At 39.3% G+C, this 26,324-nt stretch overlaps 1 protein-coding gene across 5 annotated transcripts in view; it reads right to left on the bottom strand.

Moving 5' to 3' along the window:
* LOC119745441 (elongator complex protein 1-like) overlaps positions 1-26,324 on the bottom strand; it is a 48,987-nt gene that overhangs the window by 9,779 nt on the left and 12,884 nt on the right. For 3 of the 5 annotated variants that reach the window (XM_038221785.1, XM_038221787.1, XM_038221786.1), the window contains exons 7-19: positions 14,612-14,702; positions 13,314-13,437; positions 12,015-12,108; positions 11,022-11,246; positions 9,227-9,400; positions 7,159-7,264; positions 6,689-6,868; positions 5,778-5,946; positions 4,427-4,583; positions 3,426-3,685; positions 2,339-2,556; positions 1,773-2,037; positions 333-557 (exon numbers count right to left, since the gene is read on the bottom strand). In XM_038221785.1, coding sequence (XP_038077713.1) covers positions 333-557; positions 1,773-2,037; positions 2,339-2,556; positions 3,426-3,685; positions 4,427-4,583; positions 5,778-5,946; positions 6,689-6,868; positions 7,159-7,264; positions 9,227-9,400; positions 11,022-11,246; positions 12,015-12,108; positions 13,314-13,437; positions 14,612-14,702 — 2,288 coding nt within the window. The remainder of the gene's footprint in view (positions 1-332; positions 558-1,772; positions 2,038-2,338; positions 2,557-3,425; positions 3,686-4,426; positions 4,584-5,777; positions 5,947-6,688; positions 6,869-7,158; positions 7,265-9,226; positions 9,401-11,021; positions 11,247-12,014; positions 12,109-13,313; positions 13,438-14,611; positions 14,703-26,324) is intronic. The other 2 variants (XM_038221788.1, XM_038221789.1) reach the window with 2 other exon arrangements.

Here is a 26,324-nt window from a genome sequence, read left to right as displayed (position 1 = left end):
AGTTTCTGGAGGTGTGCCAACCCAATGTAAAAGACTGTCAGTTTAGGGGTACTGTACCCATCATGACAGATTCCAACAATACATGGTGTAGGGGTTTGATGGGTTGAGTTCTGTTAGGGCTAATGATCAGCAAATTTAACAGGTCATGACTTGTGCGTAAATTCTGCAACCAAGGATTATGTGCTTACAATGTTTGCACAGAATTTGTGCGCCTGCACTTTAAGCAGTGAATGGAGATTAACAGCACAGAATTCAGTGTTAATAAGAACCATAAAGTTTAGCCCCAACAACAATGGAGTACTCAACAAAGGTCAAAGGTTGGCAATACCCACCTCGTATCTTTCCGATCCCCTGTCAAACAGCTGCAGTGCCTCGCTGTACAGTTTGTGCTCAGCCACTAGGCTCATACACTCTACGAAGCGTTCATCTCCCGGGCACCTGCTGATGTGACGCAGTGCCTTGCTGTAGCGTCGCAGGTGCTTGTCGATGGTGTAGCGCTGGTAGTTGGTCTCCAGACTGCGCAGCTGGTTCAGGAAGGGGAGGTACTCCTTAGGATCCTACAGTAAGTTGTGAATAAGAAAGAACTTAACTGTAACATTGTTTGTGAAATGTGCTTTGAAGCTGTGCACCAACAAAGATTTAATCTTGAGAGAGATTAACATTAATACCACATGAAATAACGAACTTGAAAAAGAAAGCAGTTTTCAGCGGAACGAAAGGTACGAACTCAATGTTTTGGTAACATGGGGGACAAAATCTGCCCCATTGCCCTGTGCATTTTTTTCTTCTTCAAATATCACCACCATGGGTTTGTTTTTAGCGTCAAGCTTTTGAAGACCGATTTCTGTAGACTTATGTAGACTTATTTCTTGTGAACTTATTAAAAATTTCATTAAAAAAATCTGATGTAGCATTCAAGCAAAATTTGAAATTTTTGACGGGGGTACAGAAAAAAACGTTATTTTTCATTGACAAATACAAAGCATTTTGTATTTATGATATAAAATTTTTTTCCCAGACAGCTTTTTCAGTTGATGAGTGATTGATAATATAAATAAAAGAATACTGCTTGGAGGTAGGATTGTCTAGGATAGTAGGAATCTTCTAGGAAATATAATGACACTGACTTGTACTGCACATACAATTTTCTCGACATAATAATTGGTAATTGATAGAGTTGATTTCGCATGATTTGAGTCGAACAAACTGAAAAAATTGTGCAGTCTCTCTGGTATTACGGCACGTGATGAGCACCGCATCCCGTAACCATGGAATGTTTGTTTGCGAGTCATTACTCTAAGCAGGCTTAGTAAAGACTGGCTTATTGCAATGGGCTAGGTTTGGTGTCTTAACCAAGACCATCTAAGAGCAATATCTGGGTAAAGTCAGACTGGTTAGCTGGCGGTAACCATGGAATGTTTGTTTGTGAGTCATTACTCTAAGCTTAGTAAAGACCGGCTTATAGCAATGGGCCAAGTTTGGTGTCTTAACCAAGACCGTCCAAGAGCAATATCTGGGTAAAGTCAGACTGGTTAGCTGGCCATAACCATGGAATGTTTGTTTGTGAGTCATTACTCTAAGCTTAGTAAAGACCGGCTTATTGCAATGGGCTAAGTTTGGTGTCTTAACCAAGACCTCTAAGAGCAATATCTGGTAAAAGTCAGACTAGTTTAGCTGGTTAACTAAGACCACGGTATTGCAATCCGCCCCTGCTCTTTCAGGGTTAGTCAACTTGCTGTCAATTGCTGTGATCTAACATTGAGATGACATGCCTTTTGTGACTTCTCAGCCACCATCAGGACCAGCTTGAAGTCATAGGTCCCCAATGCCACGTCAAAGAGCTGATTGACGTCCACCAGGATGATCAGGTAGCGCAGGGCCTCGTCGGGCGTGGGGCAATCACAGCCTGACCCTGGGCCAGGGTCGTTGCCTGTCCCTGGTCTTGTTAGCTGGGTCAATTGCTGGATCCTCTGCAGGGCAATTTCCAGTTCTGGTTGGTTCTTCTTGACGTGGGCTGTCAGCACTGACAGAAAGAATCTACACGGGGAAGAAAAATCAAAGAACCAGGGGCATAACTATTGGGGAGTAGGTACGGGAGTTTAGCCCCTTGCTTGAAGCCTGTGCTCCCCCTAAAAAAGGCAGAATTTGGGGGAAGGCTAACATACATTTTTTATTGTAAAAAGCCAATGAATGCCCACTCCAACCATCAGGGATTTTGGGATCAAATTGCCGGATAAAACTAGGCAAGCTTCTGGAAACTTTTGGATTTTTATATGTTTTAGCTTACAATCTTAATTACAGCTTGTAAAATCAGACAACATTCAAGCTGATAACGTACTTGTTTGGGTCGATCCTGTCCAAGCTTTCCCTGACCGCATCACACACCGCGTCCACTTTACTCCCTCCAGCCGTTTTTGTCTTCTCCGGACTCCTGGAGTATGCAGCTGAATACAAGGTCTGTGTGGTGTCTTCCTCCTTGAGATCGGCCAAGAACAGATTCAGGCTGGTGGCAGAGTCTAGCTCCCTCACAAAGTGGTCGATGTTATTGAAGAATGCCTGTTTGAACAAGAATAATTACGTCTGTTGGTTGATGTTTTTGTGGTGTCTGTTGGGCAGACTAAACTAGTAAGTGCATCCACTCATTGCCAGTTGAGAATTTTGTTTTAAGCAACAAAAGTGTTAAAAATTAAGAATGCTGTATATTCCCCGAAAACAATATTCTAGCATCTCGATTTCAATTCAAAAGTTGCCGGGTCATGTTTTGAATTGCGCCCAAAATCACCATCTGGGACATGTTCTCATTCAGCCTACTGCAGCTATGCGATGTCACGCACTGAACCAACTATAGTAACTTTGCTCACGTGTGCGTTGCATCAACGCTTGAACGCACCCATTCACAGATTTGCCAAATCACAAACCAACTACTAACAGAAATTTCCAGAAATGCATCACTTGACGCATCTTTGGAAATGGCCTTCTTTTATTGTTTTTTTTTCTCAAAATGACAGCATGCCATCTTCATCTTCAAACCAAGTAAGTTTTTTAACAATGATTTTGTCAGTTAATTTTTGGAAAGCTGCAAATGATCTGCTCTACCTTCACATAACCTTTACACTTATGCTCAGTTTATGTAGTACAGCAGGCTTCATCAGCAGTTCTCTGTTATGAGCAGGCGGGCAGGCCCTACACACGTGCACGACACGTGCAATTTATATGCAGTGCTGTGTACATGAGATTTAATTATGTGGAACCCAGCGTATATAAGACTGCACACATGGCCGTTCAAGACCAATGAAATTACAGCATCCAACCACACAATATAACAGATATAGTTTGTGATTGATTCTCAAGCTGATTCATGCTAAGCACATATATCTGCTAGGCACTATTTTCTGCTTAGCACCTCCATAAAATTGATGAATCACCTTTGGGTCATGGTCGTAGAACAGATTCCAGTTGATGCGGTGTCTCTTCATGACTAGAAAAGCTTCTTGGTACTTCAGTCCGTTCAGGAGTTTCTTGATGGCAGACAGGACGAGCGCCCTCGGGTGGATGGTCTCCAGGTTACCGCGAGGCATCTGGAGGATGAGTTTGGTGTCGCCAGGGACGACGACCACGATGCGAGAACCTCGCTCCACACGCCGGATGCTCTCATCGAGGGACTTGGACTCTGCTGTGGACAGGTCTAGGAAGGTTTACAGAGAGGAGCACAAGACAGGTTTGCAGATACAGAAACAGATCAAGACAACTGTAAGTACACATCAAGGACAGATGATCTCACCAAAAGACATTCTCTCACCAAAACAGACTTCCTCTCTGTTGTGGATTTCAAAAATTTGCCGGACATGGACAATTCTGCGGCAAATGGCAGATCGGTCAATAATCAGACAAAAAATGACAAAGTAAACTGGTGGAGAGTTTTTCTTTATAAATACGATGGAACGCCGCTATAACAACATCGCTGGATCCACAGAAAATGTTCGCAAAAGCGATCATTCGGTATAGCGATTTTAAGCTGCTGGTGCTCCGGTACTCCCTTTTCAATAAATGGCACCCTTCATGACTTCACCCTGCACGCCCTGGTAGTTACTGAAAGATGACTTCGAACACGTGCCGACTATTGAATAACAGTAATTACACAATTTTGAGCTTACTACCTACAGCAATGGGTGGCTTTCCCCTTCTATGCCATGGGGAAATAGTAGCCACTTAGCGCTCTTCTGTTGACGGTTTTCAACAACAATGTTCGGTTGGTTTTGTACACAAAAATCGGGAGCCAAGGACGATGTTTGGTATAGCTGAATGTTCGGTAAAGCGGTGTTTGGTATAGCGACGTTCCACTGTACACATTATTTTTAAATTCTGGGCCTCTTTAGGGTATGTTTACGGTGCCGCTAAGCTCATTGTTACCATTGTTTGTTTGTACCTTTAGGGTTTGAGTTGAGGCTGATACAGCGGCAGGTGTGGCTGTGAGTGGTCATCAAGAGGTACTCATCATGCACGGCAAAGGAGGTACAGTTGGAGGCAAACTCTGTCTCGTTGATGTAGAAACGATACCTCTCTGTCAAACCAAGGACCACTTCCTATCATCAAAGAATTTAAGCAGACAAATTTAAACAAAGCCATCTCGGCAGTCAAATCCAATCAGGTGAACGTTGTTTAACAGTTTAGGAATCCTATTTAGGAAAATTATTACTAAAATTGTTGGTTTTTGCACTAATTGATTTCATCCTTCTTCCTGAAGGTATCATGTGGAAGAACTCATTAGCTGGGTGATAAATGTCCTTAACCCTAAAAGGGCCGGGGGGGGGGGGGGGGCCTCAACTTTTTCCGCGATAGCCTTGAAATTTTTTGTTTTCGCGACCCAAGCTGTTATGACTTTTAAGCCTCGAGCCTTGCGCATCTTTTGATACCAAAAACATAAAAATCTGACCATGGGTTGCCGTGCAGCAAAAAAAATTGCCGTCGCTATGCGCAATAAAAACTGAATTTTCCCATATATGTCGTGTACACAGAGCAGAATTACCATTCGTACATATGTATAATTACCATAATTCCAAAACCCTTTGACCTATAGTCATGAAATTTCTTGGGTGTGTTCATGATGAGTTGCTCTATGCATGTACTGAGTTTCAAAATTTTTCGTCACTCGATGGCTGAGAAATCCCGCCCCCCCCCCCCCCCCCCGCTTCCTCATTCTCTAATCATAAATTGTCTTGATGTCATCCAACTTAACTCCTATTATGTACGACGCATTTTTAGGGACCCGGTTCAGTTTATCAATGCATTTTTAAGATTTTAATTTGTTTTCTGTGTTAATAACTAATAACAATGAGCTGTCGACAAAACAATTTACTTCATTGCCGCACCCAGGATTTGGCTTGGGGGGTTCATAATTTGTTTTTCAATTTTTCTTTTGGAAATTTTAATTTTTTTTATCAAAACTTGTTACCCAACATTTTTGGCCGCAAAAAACAAATCTTTTTTTTTTGGGGGGGGGGTGGACTATTTTGACTTTGTTGGTGCCATTCACACCCCTATTATACTACTCAAAAATAGGCCACATACATATCACCATGGTCAAATCATGGGGCTAAAAAAAACAATTACCCCCCAAAAAAATAAAAAAAAAAAATAAAAAAAAATTAAAAAAAACATAACCTCTTGGAGAGGGCCCCCTACCTTGGGTGGGCAACTGATTAACTTTACTGCACAATAATGTAATATTGAAATTGAAATTCAATCCAATTTTTTTTTTTTGTGGAAATTATACAGACCTGTCCGCCCATAGTACACAATGCCATTTGGGTGCACGGTTGGGGCAGTTTGACTATTGGCTCATTGTCTGTTGTGACAACGCTGCCGTCCACTAGCTGTACGGCGATGGTCTCTGTCGATGGGTTGCATGATACCCGGTAGACTTGGCCAAAGATGGTACTTTGCGATCTAACAAAAGAAGGGAATATCAGGATTCATTGGCAAACTGCATAGGAACTGACTGGCCAATTTCCTGGTATGCTTTATTTGAGGATTTGCAATGAAAAGCCCTACCCTTTTACATGTAATTGCCTTTTACTGTGTTAGCAGCATTTTTAATGTTGCTAACATTATGATGTTAGGCTCGATCCCTTGATCAGTTTATCTTGTTGGCCCATTTTTTATTTTTTTTTTAGTTTAGACACTTTTAAGGGATCTTCAGTGTGAAAAAAATCTACAAAATGCTTTGACTTTATAAAATAACAGCTCAGAGTTGATGGAAGAACTCATTAAAATGTAACGCGAAGTACCATGGAATTGCCATAAAATAAAAATAAAAAATTAAATACAAAAAAAAAACTTGAAGAGATCTTACAAAAACATATAAGCTTCAAAAAGACAACACACACTTTAAGATACGAAATATGAAAACATAAAAAAGTTACACGCATATTAAAATACACAAAAGACCAACAATAAATATACAACATTCTTAAACTCATAAACCCACCAATGCAAGCATGCATTCTGAGCCATGCTGTTACTTGGGTCAAAATCGGTCAAGTGACCCATTGGTGTGTTAAAAGTATACCAGGGGAAGTGGAAGGACACTTTGACTGTTGGCGACCTTTTAAACAGCAGGAGGGTTAAACGAGTTAAAGCACTGTACATCAAGAATAACAGGAATCATTGTTCACTAATTTCGGCTTACTTGACACAAAGTTTGGGCATCTCGACATCTTCCTCAGAGAGGCTTACACGATGAAGTGTGCTCCCCACACCACCAGGGTCTGATGAGATGAGAATGAATGTCTGGCTGCTGACCCACTGCAGGTGATGATACTGTGAGGGATAGCTGTGTACTAGCGGGCTACCAGACTCATCCTCAATGCTATACAATAAAAAATTAAAAGAAATTGCACAAAACACACAAGTCATAACATTGTTTAAAATGAAATTGCATCTAAATACACAATCCCAAAGACACGTTTGAATATAGATCTTTCCCTTAACAGTGATGGTATAATTTTTGAAGCATTTTTCTTTTTACATATTTGGTACTACAAATTTGCAAAACACTGAAGAATGAACAAATAAAAACATTTAAAAATACAAAATAAAAATGTCACAAATATGGGTAAGCAAGTTCGATGATAAGCCTAATAGTACACCAGTCCTTACCAAAGCACTGCTTTCAATGAATGTGGAGTCACCATCGCTTTGAAGCCGTTGCCCCCAGCAGCCACTAATCGGACAGTGGAGTCAATGTCTGAAGAGTGATTCTCTCCTGAGCAGAAAACATGTACACTACATTATTGACATGCTCTATTGAAAAGAGTCTGACATTGTACCAATTGTTTTCTTTACAATATCCCTGAGGCAAAATAACAACACGTTTTGAGAACATGTGCACCTTCATACAAACTCTCAAGCCACCCCTTTTGTTCACAGCTTCAACAAATATATCACAAATCTTGATAAATATTTGACAAATTTATTTCATCAGCTTTTCCACAATGAAAAAAATCCTTGCAATTGGAGAAATAGTTACTGAGTTATGGTTAATTCAAAAACAAAACTGCCGCTTTTCATTTTGTCCATGGTCTTTGTCACTTATTAGGGATGTAATGAATTTGGGGCAAGGGCAGATTTGCTTTTTTTAATTTTATAACTTTCTTTCTTTCTTTTTTTCCCCCTTATTTTTTACTTTTGCAACAGTGCTCATTCCTCCTTTTGGAAATGGACTATTTTGTTTTATCATCTTAAACGTTCACTGTTCTGCTCCGTTCTCTACTAATGCTTGCCTTTTCACGGATGCAAAATTCGGCCCTTGTTCTCATTGTGGCAGTCAAGCATCAGTCGCAGTGGACAAAATGAAAAAGCAGCACTTTTTTGAATTGGCCATAACTCAATAACTATTGTTCCAATTGGAAACGTATTTTTCGTTGTGGAAAAACTAATTAAATAAATTTGTCAAAGATGTATCAATATTTGTCATGTATTTTTTTTTTAAGTTGTGAAAAGAGGGTGGCAAGGGTTTTTTTTCTTTTTTCGGGACACCCTGTATGATAGCCCAGTGGGTATGACATCTCCACCTAGGTCCAATAAGAAAGCGTCCATGTAAACAAAGCGGAATGTCGTTTTGTCTAAAGGGCTATTGAGGTTGATGTTGAAATTTCACGAAGCATGATGTGTGCAGGTACAACATGCAAAGTGACTATCTGTGAAGACTCAATCATATCTCCAAAATGGAGGTGATCCTGAGAAAAAAAACAGCTGTTATCTCTGTCTCTATCAAATTCTTCACAGAACCTCGCTTTTAGAGACAATTACTTCACATGGTTTGTCTGCAAACTTTTTCCAAGCTGTACAGGGTGAGTAAAAAAAAAAACGAAACCCAAATGTTGGGACCACTTTTTTAGGGAAGTTTTGCATAAAGCACTTCCAAAATCTAGGATATGAAAGCCCAATTCATAAGCTTTCTTTTAGTACAAGAATCATTCAAATCACTTACGTACTTTACAAGTTACAGAATTTTAAACACAAACACTGTTTTAAGGTTCTGTTCCAAGGATCACAGATAAGGTGTGCGTTCTTTCTGCAAAACGAAAACAATTCACACACATCCCTATGTGATTTGTTTTCGTTTTGTTGAAAGAACAATGAACTTTTTTGTGATCCGTAGACAGAACCTTAAAATGGTGGTTGCGTTTAAAATTCCGTAACTTGAAAAGTACATGAGTGATTTGAATGATTCTTGTACTAATAGAAAGCTTATGAATTGGGCTTTCATATCCTAGATTTTGAAAATGCTATATGCAGAACTTCTTGAAAACAATGGTCCCAACATTTGGGTTTCGTTATTTTTAACCACCCTGTATATGCTCCTTCGTGCAAAGCTTCCATTCACACATAAGTTAATGGAAATTGAATTTTTGAATTTTGTGTGTACTTCTTTAAATGAGCTCTTATATAAATATTTTTTTCAAAAGAAGCCAATATAAACCAGATATCAGTTTGAGACTCTGTTTCTCCTATGCATATGATGTGTTTTCATAAGTCTGTTTCCTAAAAGTAGCCTTTCTAAACTTTATAACTGCAAATTTTTCACACTGAATTTCCCAGAGGAATTGCCCAAAGACCCACCAAATAAAAGTATCTTTAAGGCAAAGAGTCAAAACATCTACACATAAAAAGAGTTTGTAAATTTTTGAAAGAAATGACAGGAAGTAACAGAAAGTAGCTTTACCTGCTGATTTCACATAGATGGCAATTTTGCCATCACTCATGAGGGCGGCCATCTTGTTGCTATGGGGAGGCGGAGCAAAGCACACTTGATTGACAGGCTTGGGAAGGTGCATTGTGTAGGCAGAAATTGGGGGCGGAACCACCATTTTCCTGAATGGGGTCATCAAGACCTTATCTGTGAGTAAATCAAAAATGTACATGAGTATTCAAAAGTTCATGAATTCATTCTTTTATTTCAATTCCTTAGGCCAATTTCTTTAATTACTTGGATTACGGATCTGCTGCCGAAAAAAAATTGGAAATAAAAAATTGCCACTCAAAAATTACACTTTTGATAACCAAAATATAAAATTTGAAAAAAAAAAAACAACCAAAAACTTACCTTCCAAGTAGTAATCACAAGTTTTTAAATTTACTTTTAAATTGCAATCCCTGCATCTAACCTAAAGAATAGAGAAAGGAATCGCGTACATTTCCATACATAGGCCTACCACCAATAAGCATGGATCCTTGATCCACGCTCATTGCATACAGCGTGTTTGTGTTCTGGTTCCCGTCACCAAAAATATCTTAGGCAGTACGGACAGAAACCAGCTGAACTAGTGGGCCACGTTGCCGATGTCATTGACTGATCAATGCACACATGCCTTTCAATATTTAGCGACAAAATATTTCAGAAAATAAATACGAACCAAACATCGTTTGCAACAAGATAAAAAAAGACGACTTTTGCTAAGTCTGCAAACTTGTGCCATTTACTGTTAAAGAGAATATACAACATTTGCAAATATCGAAAAATACTAAGTAGTTTTTACAAAATGCCTTACTAGGATGTTGGTAAATGACAGCCTAAAGCATCCTGTAAAATTATGGCACCAGGTGTGAAGTCATTTTCAAGAAAATGGTATTTTTGTATACATTTTCATGTTCATTAAAGGGAATGTACATCATTGGCTTTTGCTGTAATTTTCAGAAATGAACTATTTGGGGGGTTAGTATAATAGATCAAATATTGTTGCACTGACATGTTTGACGTTTTGTGTTCAAAAATGCTGGAAAAACCAAGAAAAACAAAAATATTCAAGTAGTCTGGTTCCCTGACTCCACAAAAGATGAAATGGATCAAAAATACCGGAAAATTGTAAGGTAAGGGAACCAGTCTAACTGGCCTGCACCCGTTCATGAACATGGAACCAATAGCTAGCTAAACAAAATTTAGACTAAAAAAAAATGGTAAATTTGAAGCAGTAGGCCTAATTGAAAAATAGTTAGGTTTTTCCAACGGTGGTCGGCCGACCAGCGTTGGAAATGTATACAAATATAACATTTTCTTGAAAATGGCTTCACACCAGGTGCCATAATTTTACAGGATGCTTTAGCATGTCATTTACCAACATCCTAGTAAAGTATTTCGTAGCAACTTGGTAGTTTTATTTTTCGATGTTTGCAAATGTTGTATTTTCCCTTTAACGGGTGCAGAGCAGCTAGACTGGTTCCCTTACCTTACAATTTTTCTGGCATCTATAAATTGATTCATTTTATCTTTAGTTGAGTCAGGGAACCAGACTACGTGAACAATTTTGTTTTTCTTGGCATTTTTCCAGCATTTTCGAACACAAAATTTCAAACATATCAGTGTAACAATATTTGATCTATTCTACTAACCCCTCCAATAGTTCATTTCTGAAAATTACAGCAGGCAAATGATGTACATTCCCTTTAACGCAGGGAGTCTCTACTTAGAAGTTTCCGAAGAGGACTCAGTTACAACACTGGCTGCATTTTTCTACACCTACCACCATCTATTACAGCAACGTATGCGTCATCACTGCAATCTGTCCCTTTGCTATGGTTGGTGGCCCAGGACCATGTATACTGCAGGTACCTGGCAGACTGTGTGATGATATGCAGTCGATATCCATGTTCCGGGTCCCACTGCATTGCAGTCAGCCTATCAGAGGCCGGGAAATCCAGGCTTTGCTTCAGGTACCAGTGGTAGTTGCCCACCGTCCATAACTGAACTGCAAAATGACAATTAGTGAAAATAAAACCAAAATTCTTGTAATCCTCCCTGCGCAAGTGATGGAGTTTGTAAAGGAATTCGGACATGAATATATAGTAAAAGGCTTTTTTGGTCTTAGTACTGCCACTTTTACGAGTAAATCAGGGCCTTTTGGTTCCATAAGTTAGAGCAAAACAATGACGTCACCTTAAGCACAAGTTGAATTTAGTGTTTATTCTCAGCGCAACTATCAACGTTAGGCAAACTTGTGCTTTCACGGCAAATATTCATACTATAGACTTGCAAAAAAGTTTGCACATTTCTCTCATGCACATTTTGCTACAAGTATTTCTGTACAACACAAGTCGCTACACATGAATATGGACATGGTCCAATTTCATGGAACTGCTACGCACAGAAGTCTGCTAAGCACATATAAGATGTGCTTAGCAAAACAGGTTACCAGCAACAAGCTAATGTCATGGTTATTGCTGTTGACTGGTACTCTGCCAATTTTGGCTAAGCACACAAATTTGCTAAGCAGTATTTTAAGCTTTGCTACTCCATGATATCTGTCTAAAACAGGCTTCTAGAGCTACGGCTTCGTCCGTTGTTCCCAAGTAGTTGTTACTGTCTAAAACCTAGGCAACAGCCCTAGACAAGAGATTTGGAAACAGCCTTAAGTACCGAGGCTGTGCCACTGGGTTTTTCTGTACAATGCTGGATTTTGAAGGATGTAGGAATGTTTGAAGTAAAAGCGCCCAGGGTCTTAGTGTTCCAACCGTACCGTATGAGCAGGGAGCTTGCCCAGCTTCACTGTGGAGGTCCTCGAGCCACACAGCCATGACAGAGGATTCTGTGTTCCAAAGAATCTCACAGACCTGCAGGAAATATTTTAAAAACCTGACAAATTAAAAAAAAATAAACCATACCAATGAAACTGATTAAGTTTTTTTGTGATGGAAACCAAGGATTCCTCAAAAGTGCCCTAGGCACTGTAGCTTGCAAGCCTGGAGAAATCCGTAGAGAGAAGACAATGAGAAAAAAAATGAGTTTTAGAGGTGGGAGGAAAATCCCAGAAGAATATTCTGTGGGACCCCACGGAATCAGGCAGGGACTGAAAACCCAATCCACATATTGGCCCAGGTGGGTTTCGAACCCGGGTCACAGCGGAGGAAGAAATGTACGCCAACCTGACTTTTATAACTTGAGTGCCGTCCAAGAGCTTGATCATAAGGGACAAGAACCCACCACCTCCTTAATAGTGCAGGTGTCTTAGCTTGTCAGGAGTACAGTTTTTTGCCATTGACTGGCCGTCATGTAGATACTTAGTTTAACACACATGCTAAAAAACCCAGAATTGATTACAGCAAAAACAAAACTTCTTGCTATTTTTCTGCTCAAGCATCAAAAGAATAGCACGAAACAAAACAACCAGGGCCCAATTTCACGGCGCTGCTAAGCACACGATTTTCTGCTAACAGAGCCTCCGTCTATTTCATGGAGACATACCGTAAGCATAAGCACAGCAAAAGGCATGCTTACTTCAGAGGAAAAATTTGCTTAACTTAGTGATGTAACAATAGAAATCTCCATGCACGTGCGACCGTTAGCACACACACGCCGTGAAATAGTGCTTAAGGTTAGCAAATTTTTCTGCTATGCTAAACACAACTTTTCTGCTAACTGTTAAGCAGCGCCGTGAAATTGGGCCCAGATTCTTACTTTGAAGTGGCAGTAGAAACAGTAACGTTGCTGATACTATTGGTAATAAACACCAAACAAAAAAAAGAAGTCCACACTCATTGGAGGGGTCATAATTTTGAATCTGATCGTCTTATGATGACGTCATTTATATAGACCTTTGGGGAATTTCGCTAGCTACATTTTGATACCCCGTTTGCTACCAAAGACTGTAAATCATCCAACATTGACAAGGCTTACGAAAAATGATCCAGTTTAATTAAAAACTTGCAAATTTAACGAGTTCGCAAGTGGACAAAACAGTTTCAGTTCTATTGTAAAGCCATTTAAATTAAACACAGTAGGTTACTGTTTTCCCTGAAAACTCCGGGACTTGACATACCTTGACTGCCATTTTGTCAAACGGTAGGGTAAATTCCCCATGTCTGAGGCCGTTCTTCTCAAAGAAGATGACATCGTGACGGTCCTCTAGCCTTTGGCTGACAACTATCAGGCTCCCGGATGGTCTACAATTCCAAAAGGATTTTACTGTTAAGTTATTTTCTTCAAAGAAGAAAATTAATTTAGCTACACATACACTAACACACAAGGGGTCCAGTAGTTGCTAATACTACTACTACTACTTAAAAAGCTAGTTTGCACAAAAACTTGCTTGTTTTAGTGCATTTTAATGCCGCTCAGAATTCTTTCGCAACTTTACCAACAAACAAATTAACCGATTTACCGATGAAAAGCACACCAAGCAAAAATATGACTGGCGTGCAACTGTTCTGTTTATAAAAAATGCTGTACTTCTGAGGAAATTTGAATTTGTTGACACAAATAAGTAGTAAGATGACCTGTAAAGGGGCAAGGCCAAAAAAAAAATAGTTCTGCTTCCGATTACATGGCATTCGAAAATAGTGTAGGGTAGGTAGGGAATTTTTTGGGTTTTTTTGCCAATTTTTTTGTGTACGGTTATATGGAGGCCTCTGCGTGTAGTAAAGGGTAAAAGGTATAAAGTGATGCTCTTGGGTGTTCTTTTCTCATTTTTCCAATAAAAAAAAATAGGGTAGGGGCTGTCAGAATAGGGTAGGTAGGGAAACCGGAAGCAGAACTATAATTTGTTTCGGCCAAAGGAATAATGTTAAAGGGGCATTACTGACTGAAATCCCCGAAAATGTAATGCTTTGGATTGTTTACTTATCCTTTTTCAAAGGTGTGGCTGAAAGGAAACTAACCTAATGTCTTACCGTTCCCAAGAAAAGAAGGAAAAATCTGGTTGTTTACATGGGACATGGCGGACATTTTGTGGCATAGGCATACGCATATCCAGCCGTTACCATTCAATGTACGGTACACATAATTCACATTTTAAAGTCAAAATGTTGACCCCGGAACTTCGTTCTCACATGGTTCTCGCAAGAATAACACAAAAATGCCCAGTTTTTAAAGGATGGTGGTGTGGACGTTCCTACTTTTAAATGCTCTTTCCACTTTTAACATCATTTCGTTTAAAACGCATTTTGTAGCCCAATTAAGCGCATTTCATCACGTATTGTTAGTTTGGACATTGCCTCTCTTCTTTAAAAAAATGAGTCGAATGTGGACAAAATTGAAAAGGGTTTCTCATATTTTATGGAATTTGCGTTATATAAATGAATTAATTATTGTAACAAGAGCCGAGTGTTGCCCACTCACTTCCATGACAAGGCCTGCTCTAAACCATTCAGATCTTCGCTGGTGTACTGTAAGATACAGTCTCGACTCCAGATCCTCAGCTTACGTACTCCTTAGAAAACGAGGAGGAAAGAAGTGACAATACGGAGAAAGTCATGAACACTAAAAAAAGAAACAGACACATGTTGCCATCTTCATAATAATAAGGAGTAACCCTAACCATCCCAAATCCTCCAAAATCCTTTTTGCAAATTAGAGGAATTTGCAGGATTGTGGTTACATGGCAAAAGTGTGTTGCTGATTTCAGAGGATGCACTGTGTCAAGGTCTTGGGCCGGACCTTGTGTTGTTTATGCTCAGCCATGCATCAATTTAGTCCTTGATTATACTTGAAATCCTCCACACTGCTCCAGGATGTCACTGCCTCTGCCTCAGCCTATTGACAGTCATAGCCGGAGGATTTTGCAGGATTCAGGCAGTGGTCACCTCTCCACGGACCATATTCAAGAAATCAAGGAGGAATTTGCAGGATTGAGGCTATGTGCTATTTTTTCATGAGGTCAATTGGAGGATTTTGCAGGATTGAGGCTACATCCTAGCAAAAAGGCCTAGGGAGTTGGGGTTAAATTACACTGATTTTTGAAAGGCTTTTGTTCAGTGCCAAGCAAAAGTGATTGATTACTCTGGTTGGGAAGTTACAGCATATTGCAAATGTCATTGAGACAAACCCAGATTTGGTGTTTCAAATGGTATCAATAGATAACTTTAACTTTACACATAACAAAGGTCTTAAACCTGACTTTTCGGGACTAAGTAACTAGGGCTGTCCCAAATATACGGAATATTCATATATTCAATCATCAAACCGATTATTCGAATAGATTTTTGCCGGCTTGAATATTTGAAATAAAAAAAAGTACGCAAATACAAACACGACTGTGATGCTAGTTTATTGTAAAGTTGCGGTGTTTTATTGTTAAGTGCCATTTTTTGTCAACGGTGATTTTTTTTGTGAATGTCGATTCATCGTTCATATCCTTTAACAAGGTTAAAGCCCTTTACAATTATACAATATTTACTGCACAACACTCATGCGCTCCATAGCGATTGCTGCACGCAAATGTTAACTGGCAACTTTTTACCGGCGCAGCATGCAGTTGCAGTTAGCAGTATACAAATATTGGGTGGATCAGCGTGGATTGGCAGGAATATTATCGCAAGGTAAAATCTGGACTTTTCCATTTCACGAGGCGAAGCCGAGTGAACTGGAAAAGTCCAGATTTTACCGAGCGATAATATTCCTCCCATTTCACAATTGAAAGCCACTCAATATTTGTTTTATATAACTGACTTATAGATCCTTGGCATTTGATATATTTGAACTTTTATTTCAATACAAAATTGGTGAAAGTTGTGTTTCTCTCTTCCAAATCACCCCTTCACGAAAATGTTTGAACCCAACGCTGTAGCGCTGGCTCTTTGGAACAATACGCACTACGCGCAACGCTGAACGCGTACACCAGCATGCATTTTGCACACAAATACCGCGTCATGGAACAAGAGTGATCCTAACTGTTCAATAGAGTAGTAAGGGAGGCGGGGGTGCTGGACTTTTGTCATAGGTCTGTGGGTAGTACAGGGCCATTAATGAGAAGTCAGGGTACCAGACTTTGTCATAGGTCTGTGGGTAGTATAGGGCCAATGGGAAATCCCCCGATCTCAAGAAAAAAAAAAAAATAAAAAAAATAAATCTAACGGAGAGAGTGAGAGAGAAAAATCTGTCGTCGCTAAAATGAGGGGAGTCTAATTATTTATAAATCTAAAAGTCTAACCTCAAAAAAAAATGAAGAAAAAATATTATATTTCTATAATAAAATGGAGAGTAATATGTTTAGACCGACCGTCAAAGGATATTCTAAATGGAACAAAGCCACGCTGCGTGATTACGTACAGCGGTATAATATACCGCACAATGAAAATGTTTCTCTTACTCGTAAAGTTTACATCGAGGGGATAAAACATTATGAAAGTAAATTTAAAAACTTGAGGAAAAAGACACTACATGAGCTCAAACAGATTGTAGACGAACACAATCTAGAATACGTACCGACGGGTTATAAAGGACGAGTTTTGAAAAAAGATTTAATCTCGGCGATTAAAACATACAGACAACCCGAATACTTTACAGAGTCAGCTTTTAGAGAAACGAGAAGGTTTAGAAATTACTACAGAAACTGGGAATTAAACCCCAGACTTTATAACCACGATTTAATCAAGTTTTTTGATTCGCACAAGGAACAAATAGTCAATAAAATCAAGTCTGAATTGAGAGAGCTGAGAGGTTTAAAAATGGAGCTCACAATCAAAATAAAATACGAAAAAACCAAACCGGATGGTACGATCGAAACGATCGAAGCTATTCATTATAGCAAGCAAAAAGCCGTTTTAAATCAAAGTCAAATAAAACAGGCTTTAAAAGAAGAGATCGAAGAGCTATTCAAAAAGGATGAAAGGTATACGAATCAAGGATCGGGTTGGGTTTTAAAAAAGATAATGGCGTTATACATCAACATCAACAGATATAATCCAGCGAGAGGTAGTTCCTACATAGACCTACCCGAATATCTTAAAATTAAGAAGGCGATGATCAACATCAAAAACAAAGACGATGAGTGTTTGAGATGGTGTTTGAGAGCTGCTCTTGAGTTGTATACGGATAAAGTAAAAAATCAAATAAGAAATAATCCTAATTATAAAATTCATAAAGAAGAACCTGTTGTATACACCAAAGACGACGGACTCAGTTTTAAAGGCGTTGACTTTCCGACACCGGTCGATCAGATACCCAAGATAGAAAGACAAAATAATTTATCGATAAACGTATATGGTTATGAGGGTGAGATATATCCATTATACGTGTCTAAAAACTACAAGGGGAAAGAGATCGATCTGCTTTTGATTTCTAAAGGTGACAAGCATCACTATTGTTGGATAAAAGATTTTACGAGGTTGATATACGACGTTACGAAACATAAATGTAAGAAATATTTTTGTCGAAGATGTCTTTGTCATTTTACCAATCAAAACAAATTAGACAAACATATCGCCGATTGTAAGGGTATAGATACACATCCATCAAAGATTGTATTTCCTCTGGGTAAACCAAAATACATAGACGGGCAACCAAGTGAAGAGAGAGACGTACCGATATTAGAATTTAAAAACTATAGGCACAAACAAAAAGCACCATTTGTCATTTATGCCGACTTTGAATCCATATTACAAACAACAACATCCACAGATAAAGAGACAAACACAAAAAAGATTAACGTTCACAAAGCTAGCGGTTATTCGCTAGTTGTCGTCCGATGTGACGGTAAAAATGTATATCAAGAGACTTATAGAGGTAAAGACGCTTCAACTAGATTTATAACGACGTTGTTACAATTACAAAGCGATATTAATTGCCTATTTGAAAAACCCCAAACCATGAAATTTAACGAGCGAGCTAAAGATCATCACGATAAAACAAACGCGTGTTGGATTTGCGAAAAACCAATTTATACCAATTATTCGAGCAACTGTCAGTGCCAGAACCCCAGAGAACCCAAAACGATAAAACAAAAGAAAGAATATCAGTACAAAAATAGTAAGGGATTTATTGAGTCTAAATGTCTCGACTGTAACAAGAACATTAATAAATTTAGAAAGGTGAGAGATCACTGTCACGTCACTGGTAAATATAGGGGTGCCTCACACGCTTATTGTAACCTCAAACTACAAATTAAACCCGGTTGTACACCGATACCAGTCTTTTTTCACAATTTACAAAATTACGACGCGCATTTAATCATGCAGGGAATGACAGAATATGATAGTCAAACAGAAATACAAGTGATCGCTAAAAATTCAGAAAAGTATATTTCGTTTTCAATAGGAAATCTACGATTTTTAGACTCGTTTAGTTTTATGGCATCGTCGTTGGATAAATTAGTGAAAGCTTGTCCAAAAGAGTCGTTTCATCTACTCAAAAAGCATTTTAAACATTCTGACTTGCTATTACAAAAAGGAATTTATCCCTACGAATATATGAACTCGTTTGATAGATTTCAAGAGACCCTCCTACCACCCATCAGCAAGTTTTATAGCAGACTAAAAGACGAACATATATCGCAACAAGACTACGACAGAGCTAAACGCGTGTGGAACGAGTTTAATATACACAATCTAGGAGAATATCACGACTTGTACGTGACCACCGATACGTTATTACTTGCAGGCGTTTTTGAAAACTTTAGAAGAACGTGTATTACAAACTACGGGTTAGATCCAGCCAATTATTACACCACACCCGGATTGTCCTGGGATGCTCTATTGAAACACTCGGAAGTTAAACTCGAACTGTTGCAAGACGTAGACAAACATTTATTTTTTGAAAAAGCAAAACGAGGAGGTATCTCGAGCGTGGGTGGAATGAGATACCACAAAGCCAATAATCAATATCTCGATGACTACGATTCAAACAAACCCTCGAGTTATATCGCTTATCTGGATGCCAACAATCTATACGGTTGGGCAATGAGTCAATATCTACCGTACAGCGATTTTAAATGGACACCCTCGAAACCGTTTACCGAAGAAAGAATATTAACGCTGAAGAAAACGTCAAACACCGGTTACTTTTTTGAAGTAGACCTCGATTACCCGCACGATCTACACGCCAAGCATAACGATTATCCCCTAGCACCCGAAAATATGGTCGTACCCCAAGCTTGGATGTCTGATTATCAAAACGAATTATTAGATACCGAACCTAGTAGCGACGTACAAAAATTAACGTGTACCCTCTATCCAAAACAAAAATACGTGTTGCACTACGTCACATTACAATTGTATCTCAAACTTGGTTTGAAACTAAAAAAGGTACATCGCGTGTTAAAATTTAAACAAGCGCCTTGGATGAAATCTTACATCGACAAAAACACGCAACTCCGAACAAAAGCGACCTCTGATTTTGAGAAAGACTTTTTTAAGCTCATGAATAACAGCGTGTTTGGTAAGACGATGGAAAACGTTAGAAATCGAATAGACGGTTACCTACTGAGAGATAATAACGAGAGCGATCAAGAAAAATACAAAAAAATAATTCAAAAACCGAGCTATAAAACAACAACGCCGTTTCCAGAATGTGACCTGTCGTTTGTCGAAACGTACAAGACTAAAACCTTGTTAAACAAACCAATCTACTGCGGAGTGAGTATCTTAGATCTCTCAAAGACGCTGATGTACGATTTTTATTACAATCGATTGAAAGACAAGTACGGAGATCAAATCAGGTTGATGTATACTGATACGGACAGTCTGTTGATTGTCGTTTACACGGATGACATATACAAAGACATGCAATCTCACGGGCAACACTACGACTTTTCAAATTACCCAACAGATCATCCTTTGTACGATCCAACCAATAAGAAAGTGATCGGTAAATTTAAAGACGAGTTTGGAGGTAAGGTCATTCAAGAAGCAGTTTGCATAAGACCTAAGATGTACTCGATTTTAGCGGATGACAACAACATCACTCTTAAAAAAGCCAAGGGGGTCACAAAATCGGTCACTGACAAACAATTAAAACACCAGCACTACTACGACTGCATCTTTAACAATAAATCTAAAACAGAAACGATGACTCACATTCGGTCGGAAAATCACATCCTTTACACCATATCTCAAAATAAACTATCGTTGAGTCCGTTGGATACCAAGAGGTACATTTTATCGGATGGAATACACACGCTCGCTTATGGTCACCGTAATCTAGATATTAATTAGGCGGTAATTGCGTGTCCTCGGGTACGACTTGAAGCTCTTGTCTCACAAAACTCCTTTTTGGGCCGTTTTGAAGGTAATAAAGAGTAGGACCCGTCGTGACTTTTTTACCGTTAATCATTTTAAATTGACTCGTTCTTTTTTCCACGTTATAAATGTCTACGCTCCAAATGGGATCCGTGGCTCTTCTCGAGGTTCCACCCTCTTGCTCGCCCGGGTAATATAAATATCTAACCATGGCATCTTGCGGTAATTGTTGCTCCTTTGTTTTAACGGGGTTAGCCGGCGATTGCCGGACCTGTTCTAGTTTAACCGCCTCTGACGGTGCTTTAGCTATTAATCTCGTCGTTTCATCGTTTATAGCTTTGATCACGCTGGGTAATCGCTCGACCCATTGCGTGTTTCTACTCTCGGGATTTAACATTTCTTGAGCGTACTGATGACCAAACAGTCTCTCGGCTAGCGTTCGATTAAATCTTTCTACGATACCCTGCGATCGGTGGTTTCCTGGTTCACCTACGATAATCTCGACGTTTTTTGAAGCCATCCATTTTTTAAATGCACCTTTAAATTCGGTACCGGCATCTACTCTCAACGTTTTAGGGTAACTCAAAGGCGATCTCGCGTAAATCTTGACGATAGCATCCTGGGTAGAATCCGCCGTTTTAGAAACCAAAGGTTCTGCTTCGTGGTATCGACTCGCAACGTCGACAACCGTCAAAGCGTATTTATAAGTCTTGCGTTTTACTTTATCCCAGGGTGGGTATAGCACATCCATTTGGTGAAAGTCGTTTGGTGTTTCAAACTCTCGCGATGTACTCGTAGGCCTGGGTACATACGCGGGGCCCGGTAGATAAATTTGCCAGATCGCTTGTTTTTTAAGCCAATCTCGGATTACCTTTTTATCGAATTTGGTTTTATCGTGTAAATGGTCGACGGCGCTTTCACCTCTCCAATAACCACTCGGGCTATAATACAGTTTTTGAAGTTTATCCATCATTTACTATAATAATAATTTAAAAGGCTTTATACATTAAATATATGGCGTCAGCTTTTGCAATGATGGTTGGAGGTGCGATCGTAAACGCCTTAGCTTTTGGGGGTTCTAACTTTTTATTTTCAAGTCTAAGGGATGATGGCAGCGAAGAGCGTAAGAGACACGATTTAGCGACAGAACAACTCTCTGCCGCCAGATATCAGTGGCAACGAGAACGAACGAAACGACTCGATTTTCTCAACGAACGTATCAGAAAACAAAATGCCTCTAAAGAAACATTTTCCAACGTAGACCAAGCGTTGCGTTACTACAACGAAATGACCGGAGAAAACGTCGAGTTACCCCGCGAACCCAAACTCGAAGATTTTTACGAGCCTAGCGACCAACAAATAGAAAGAGAACTGGTGTTTATCGCGGGAGGAACGCTATTGGTGGGCTTCTTGGCTTACAGATATCTTTAAATTTAAAACTCGTATAAATAAAATGAATGCGTATGGAAAAAAGCTCAATCCCAGCAGGCTATTAAAAATACCTAGATCTATCAAGGGTGAGAGAAAAGAGGTGGTCATTACCCACAATCCTAGTAGTATATCGGCGGGGCAAACGCTGAGGGTCAAGTTTCCTCAATTGGGCGTAGACGACGTGATCGTACCCGACACTTGTAAACTAGCTTTTAATTTAGAACTCGAAGGTGCAGGCGACAACAATAGAACCATTTTTAACAATTTGGCCAGAAATTTAGTCAGCGAAATCAGCGTCAGACTTCAAGGTCACGAAATTATAAGTTATCGTCACGCCGACGTGTACCACAACTTTAAAGACAATTGGATCAACAGCTCGGCAACTCGAAACATGGCGTACTCGGGCATAGAAAAAGAAAACGTGTCTAAACTAAGAATTGGGGCTGGAGATGCTAACGCGGGCGCCAACAGCGGTAAAGATCAGGCTATCGCGGATGCCTATGGTAACAGATATTGTATTCCCCTAGACATTGACATACTGACTTCGCATCACCCTTTTTACCCCAGCGGTTTAAAACAACCTCTGACGTACGAGATAAAGTTTAACGATCACGAAAAAGTAGTCAACAGTTCAGATACGGCGGCGATGTATTCTATCTCAGACTTGTCTCTCGAATACGAAGTGGTGACCAACAGAGACCTAGCCATCACCATCAGGAATAAACACAAGGGGTTAATGCAATATCTGTTTGATAAAATCCACTCGCTAGAAGTTAGATCCGTCAACAAATCGGACACGCTTTGGAACGTCAGCGTCAATCAACCCATCAGGAGTCTCAAGGGTATTTTGTTTTTGTTTAAAGATCCCGCGGTCAAAAATCCGCAGCGATTTTACAATCCAAAAATAACCAAAACATCGGTGACCGTAGAAGGTAAACCCAATCAACTCTACAGTCAAGGCATGTTTCAGTATCAACACTGGAATGAAATTAGCAAGTTCTTTGGAGACAGCGATACCGAAAGCGGGCGCGGAGTAGCTAAAGACTTAAATTTGACGGGTTTTGACCTCGGAGACTACCTAAAAGACAAGTACGGTCTGTGGCTCGATTTTAGAAGTAACGACGACAACTCCGCTCACGGATCCGGTAGGAAACTCGGAGACGGAGGAGGCATCAACATTCAATTTAACAGAGAAGCCGAAAGTCAAGGTGACCTCACGATGTACGTATTTTTGGTCATGGATGCTCAATTGAACTTGGAAGACGGGAATTTTAAATCTCTGTTAAGTTAAAATGACACAACCGCATTGCGCTTTAATCGTCGGCAAAACAAATTCGGGTAAAACCAAATGGATTTTGGATCTGTTAGAGTCAGACTATAAAAACGTATTTGAAGCGATAGTCATCATTTGCCCTACCATATTTAAAAACAAAACGTACATCTCCAGAAAGTGGATTCAAGCAGATCCCGAGGTATACCTCTGCGATCCGGAATTGTACAAGATGACGCTCAACGAAGCGATCGATTTTTACAGTAAAATATTCGAAGGTGTTGCCACGCTGTTTATCGTGGACGATTGCTCTTCGGATCAAGAGATTAAATATCGTAAAAAGACGTGCGCGCTAAGCAAGATGGCGTTTAGCGGAAGACACATAAATCACAGCTGTTGGTTATTGACCCAAAAGTACAATAGCGTTTTAAAGGATTATAGAGAAAACACGGCATGGTTAGCGTTATTTTACTGTAAAGATAAAACATCGTTTGATCAAGCGTTAGATGAAAACGACGTCGTACCCATTGAAGAACGAGATTATATAAAACGACGTTTGAGAGATGTGAAATATAGTAAATTGGTCGTATACACCGAACCTCCAGTTAGTTACGAGCTACTTGAGTAGGGGTAAAAAATAAATTAACGCAAAAAGCTCTTCATAACGTTTTATTGTTATGAAGAGCTTTTTGCGTTGAGAGAAAAAAGTGTTAGTTTTTGTTTCTTTTAATGTTACAACTTTTGCAAGCCAACACGCAATTACTTTTAACGTGACCGATTGAGTTATCTAAGCGTTCTATCGTTGCCATATCGTCTCCAAAACAATCGTACTGTAGAACGACTCGGCATTCATCGTAATAACAATGTTTGTAGTCCTCTGTAAGACCTCTTAAAAAATCGGTGTCAACGAAAAGTTCTGGATTAAATCTATTTTTCTCTTTATCCTTTTTTCGGCAACCCAAGATCCATCTCTTAATAGTAAAGTCTACAGCCTTACCATCATCACTCTGACATTCTCGACATTGCCCTTGGATGCGGTTGTGATAACATATATCAGAACCGGCGCAATCTTTACATATGTTGCGTTGTCGATTATGTGGACAGATACCAGAACCACCGCAATCTTTACAATAGTAGAGTCGACGACCATGTGGACAGATACTAGAACCGCCACAATCTTTACATAAGCAGCGTTGACGACCATGTGGACATTGTCGTTGTTTAATTTTACTTCTACACTCATCACAGGTTTTATATTTTTCACCGTTTGGTTTGGTGCTTAGATCGTCACTTTTACAAAACTTACAAACGTTTGATTTCGAGTAATAATTTTGTTTATTTTTATCCCTACACATATTACATGTCTTGTAAGTTTTACCGTTTGATTTCATACCAAATTGTTCGAGCTTGCAGGATTTATGGCACTGAACACAAACGTTTAATATTGTCATTGTTTCTATTTATTATATGATAATAAAAATTTCTCATTTTTATTAGCAATTTTGTTGTAACAAAATCAGCAAAAATAATAGCTTACTGCTCAAGTGAAATAAGTTAGGTGCTCAAGTGAAATAAGCAAGGTGCTCAAGTGAAATTACCTAGGTGCTTAACTAATAGGACCTAGCTGAGTAATAACCTATTCAACAAGCTATACATGTATTACAATTTGTTAATCAACAAACGTCAACAAAATACATTTTGCTGTTAGTAAATGATAGCAATATTCGAGTATTTGCAGTTTTTGGCTATTATCGTCATATCGATTAATTTATCGTTTTACACCTACGAGTACCTTTGCCTTTGTAACAAAGTTGCAACAGCCACAACAAAATTAAATTCGTTTCTAATTAAATGGAAGACCTAAAACTGACTTTAACAAACGAACAAGATCACAACGCAGAACATAAAGATCGTTTGTGCGGTGTCGTAGCAGCCGGAAACTCTAGAAAGTACCTGGGAAAGGAATACACCGTTAAACATATCGAAGCTCTTGACAGTAAAGAACTCGACAAATTATATCATCTGTACGAAACTAAATTTGGAAATGAAATTGTTCAAACTGTTGGTAAATACACTTTAAGTCTATTTTCGAGAGTGTTAGCTGTGGTTACACCCGTACAAGTTTTAGGCTATAACGTCACTATAGATTCTGAAGAAGAACTCACCAACGACTTGAGTTCCGATCCTATTATAAGCGCGAGTATGGCTGGTATGTTGAGCGACGTTTGTTACAAGTACGGAACTTTAATATCACCCCTTGTTGCTACGATTATCACAACAAAACATTTGAAATTTAATAAACCTCATATAATAAATGGAAGATCAGAAAGCAGCGACAGCAACGCCTGCAGCTCAACCAGCAGAGACAGAGACGCCCCAACCGATAAAAACAACGTCGTCACCGACGGTAACGAGAGTGACCAAGACTAAAAATCCTAAACGAATTCAGCAGGGTAAAGCTTTAGCCGAGCACAATAGACAGATGAAATTAAAATTAGCCAAAATGAACGTAACATCGGACGAAGCTACGAGCTCACCAGACTACAACTCTTGGGTGATGTGGGGGGCTATAGCGTCTATAATAGGAGTGGGGTTGCTGGTACTAACAAGAAAGACAACTGCGCCGGTAGTACAGCCAGTGCCGGTAGTCACGCAACCCACTACACCCAGCGCCCCCAAAACGCTAGACATGGAATAAACCAGCAATTTAAAAATTGTTATATTAAAAACGATGAGTAACTTTGACACCAACGGAATAGCTAATACGATTTATCACGGAGCCGTCATATCGGGTTTGGTGATGGGATACGCCATGGTAGGAAATAAACTACTCAAAATGAAAGCGCCGGATTTAAGCAAACTAAGCGTAGAAGATGCGGGTAAATTGACGGGTATTATAAGTGGAGCTCTGGCCACGCAAAATTGGTTGGTGACCCAGGGTATACTACCGGGCAGTATAATGAAAACGGCATAATTTAAATAGGTTTATTAAATAAATGGATGAGGGAGGATTTTATGATCCAGACTACGAAAGAACAGATGATTACGATTACGATGAAGATGATAACGATGATGATGTAGCAGAGACCAATCTGGATTGGGAGGATACTTTTGATACTCCTGATACACCCATCCCAACTACCGACATAGATGAGGTTTTATATCGAGGAAGGAGCAT

The sequence above is a fragment of the Patiria miniata genome, unplaced genomic scaffold, assembly GCF_015706575.1.
Source record: "Patiria miniata isolate m_02_andy unplaced genomic scaffold, ASM1570657v1 HiC_scaffold_7, whole genome shotgun sequence".
Lineage (NCBI taxonomy): Eukaryota > Metazoa > Echinodermata > Asteroidea > Valvatida > Asterinidae > Patiria > Patiria miniata.
The sequence above is the reverse complement of the archived record's forward strand: the minus strand, read 5'-3'. Positions and strand labels throughout refer to the sequence as shown.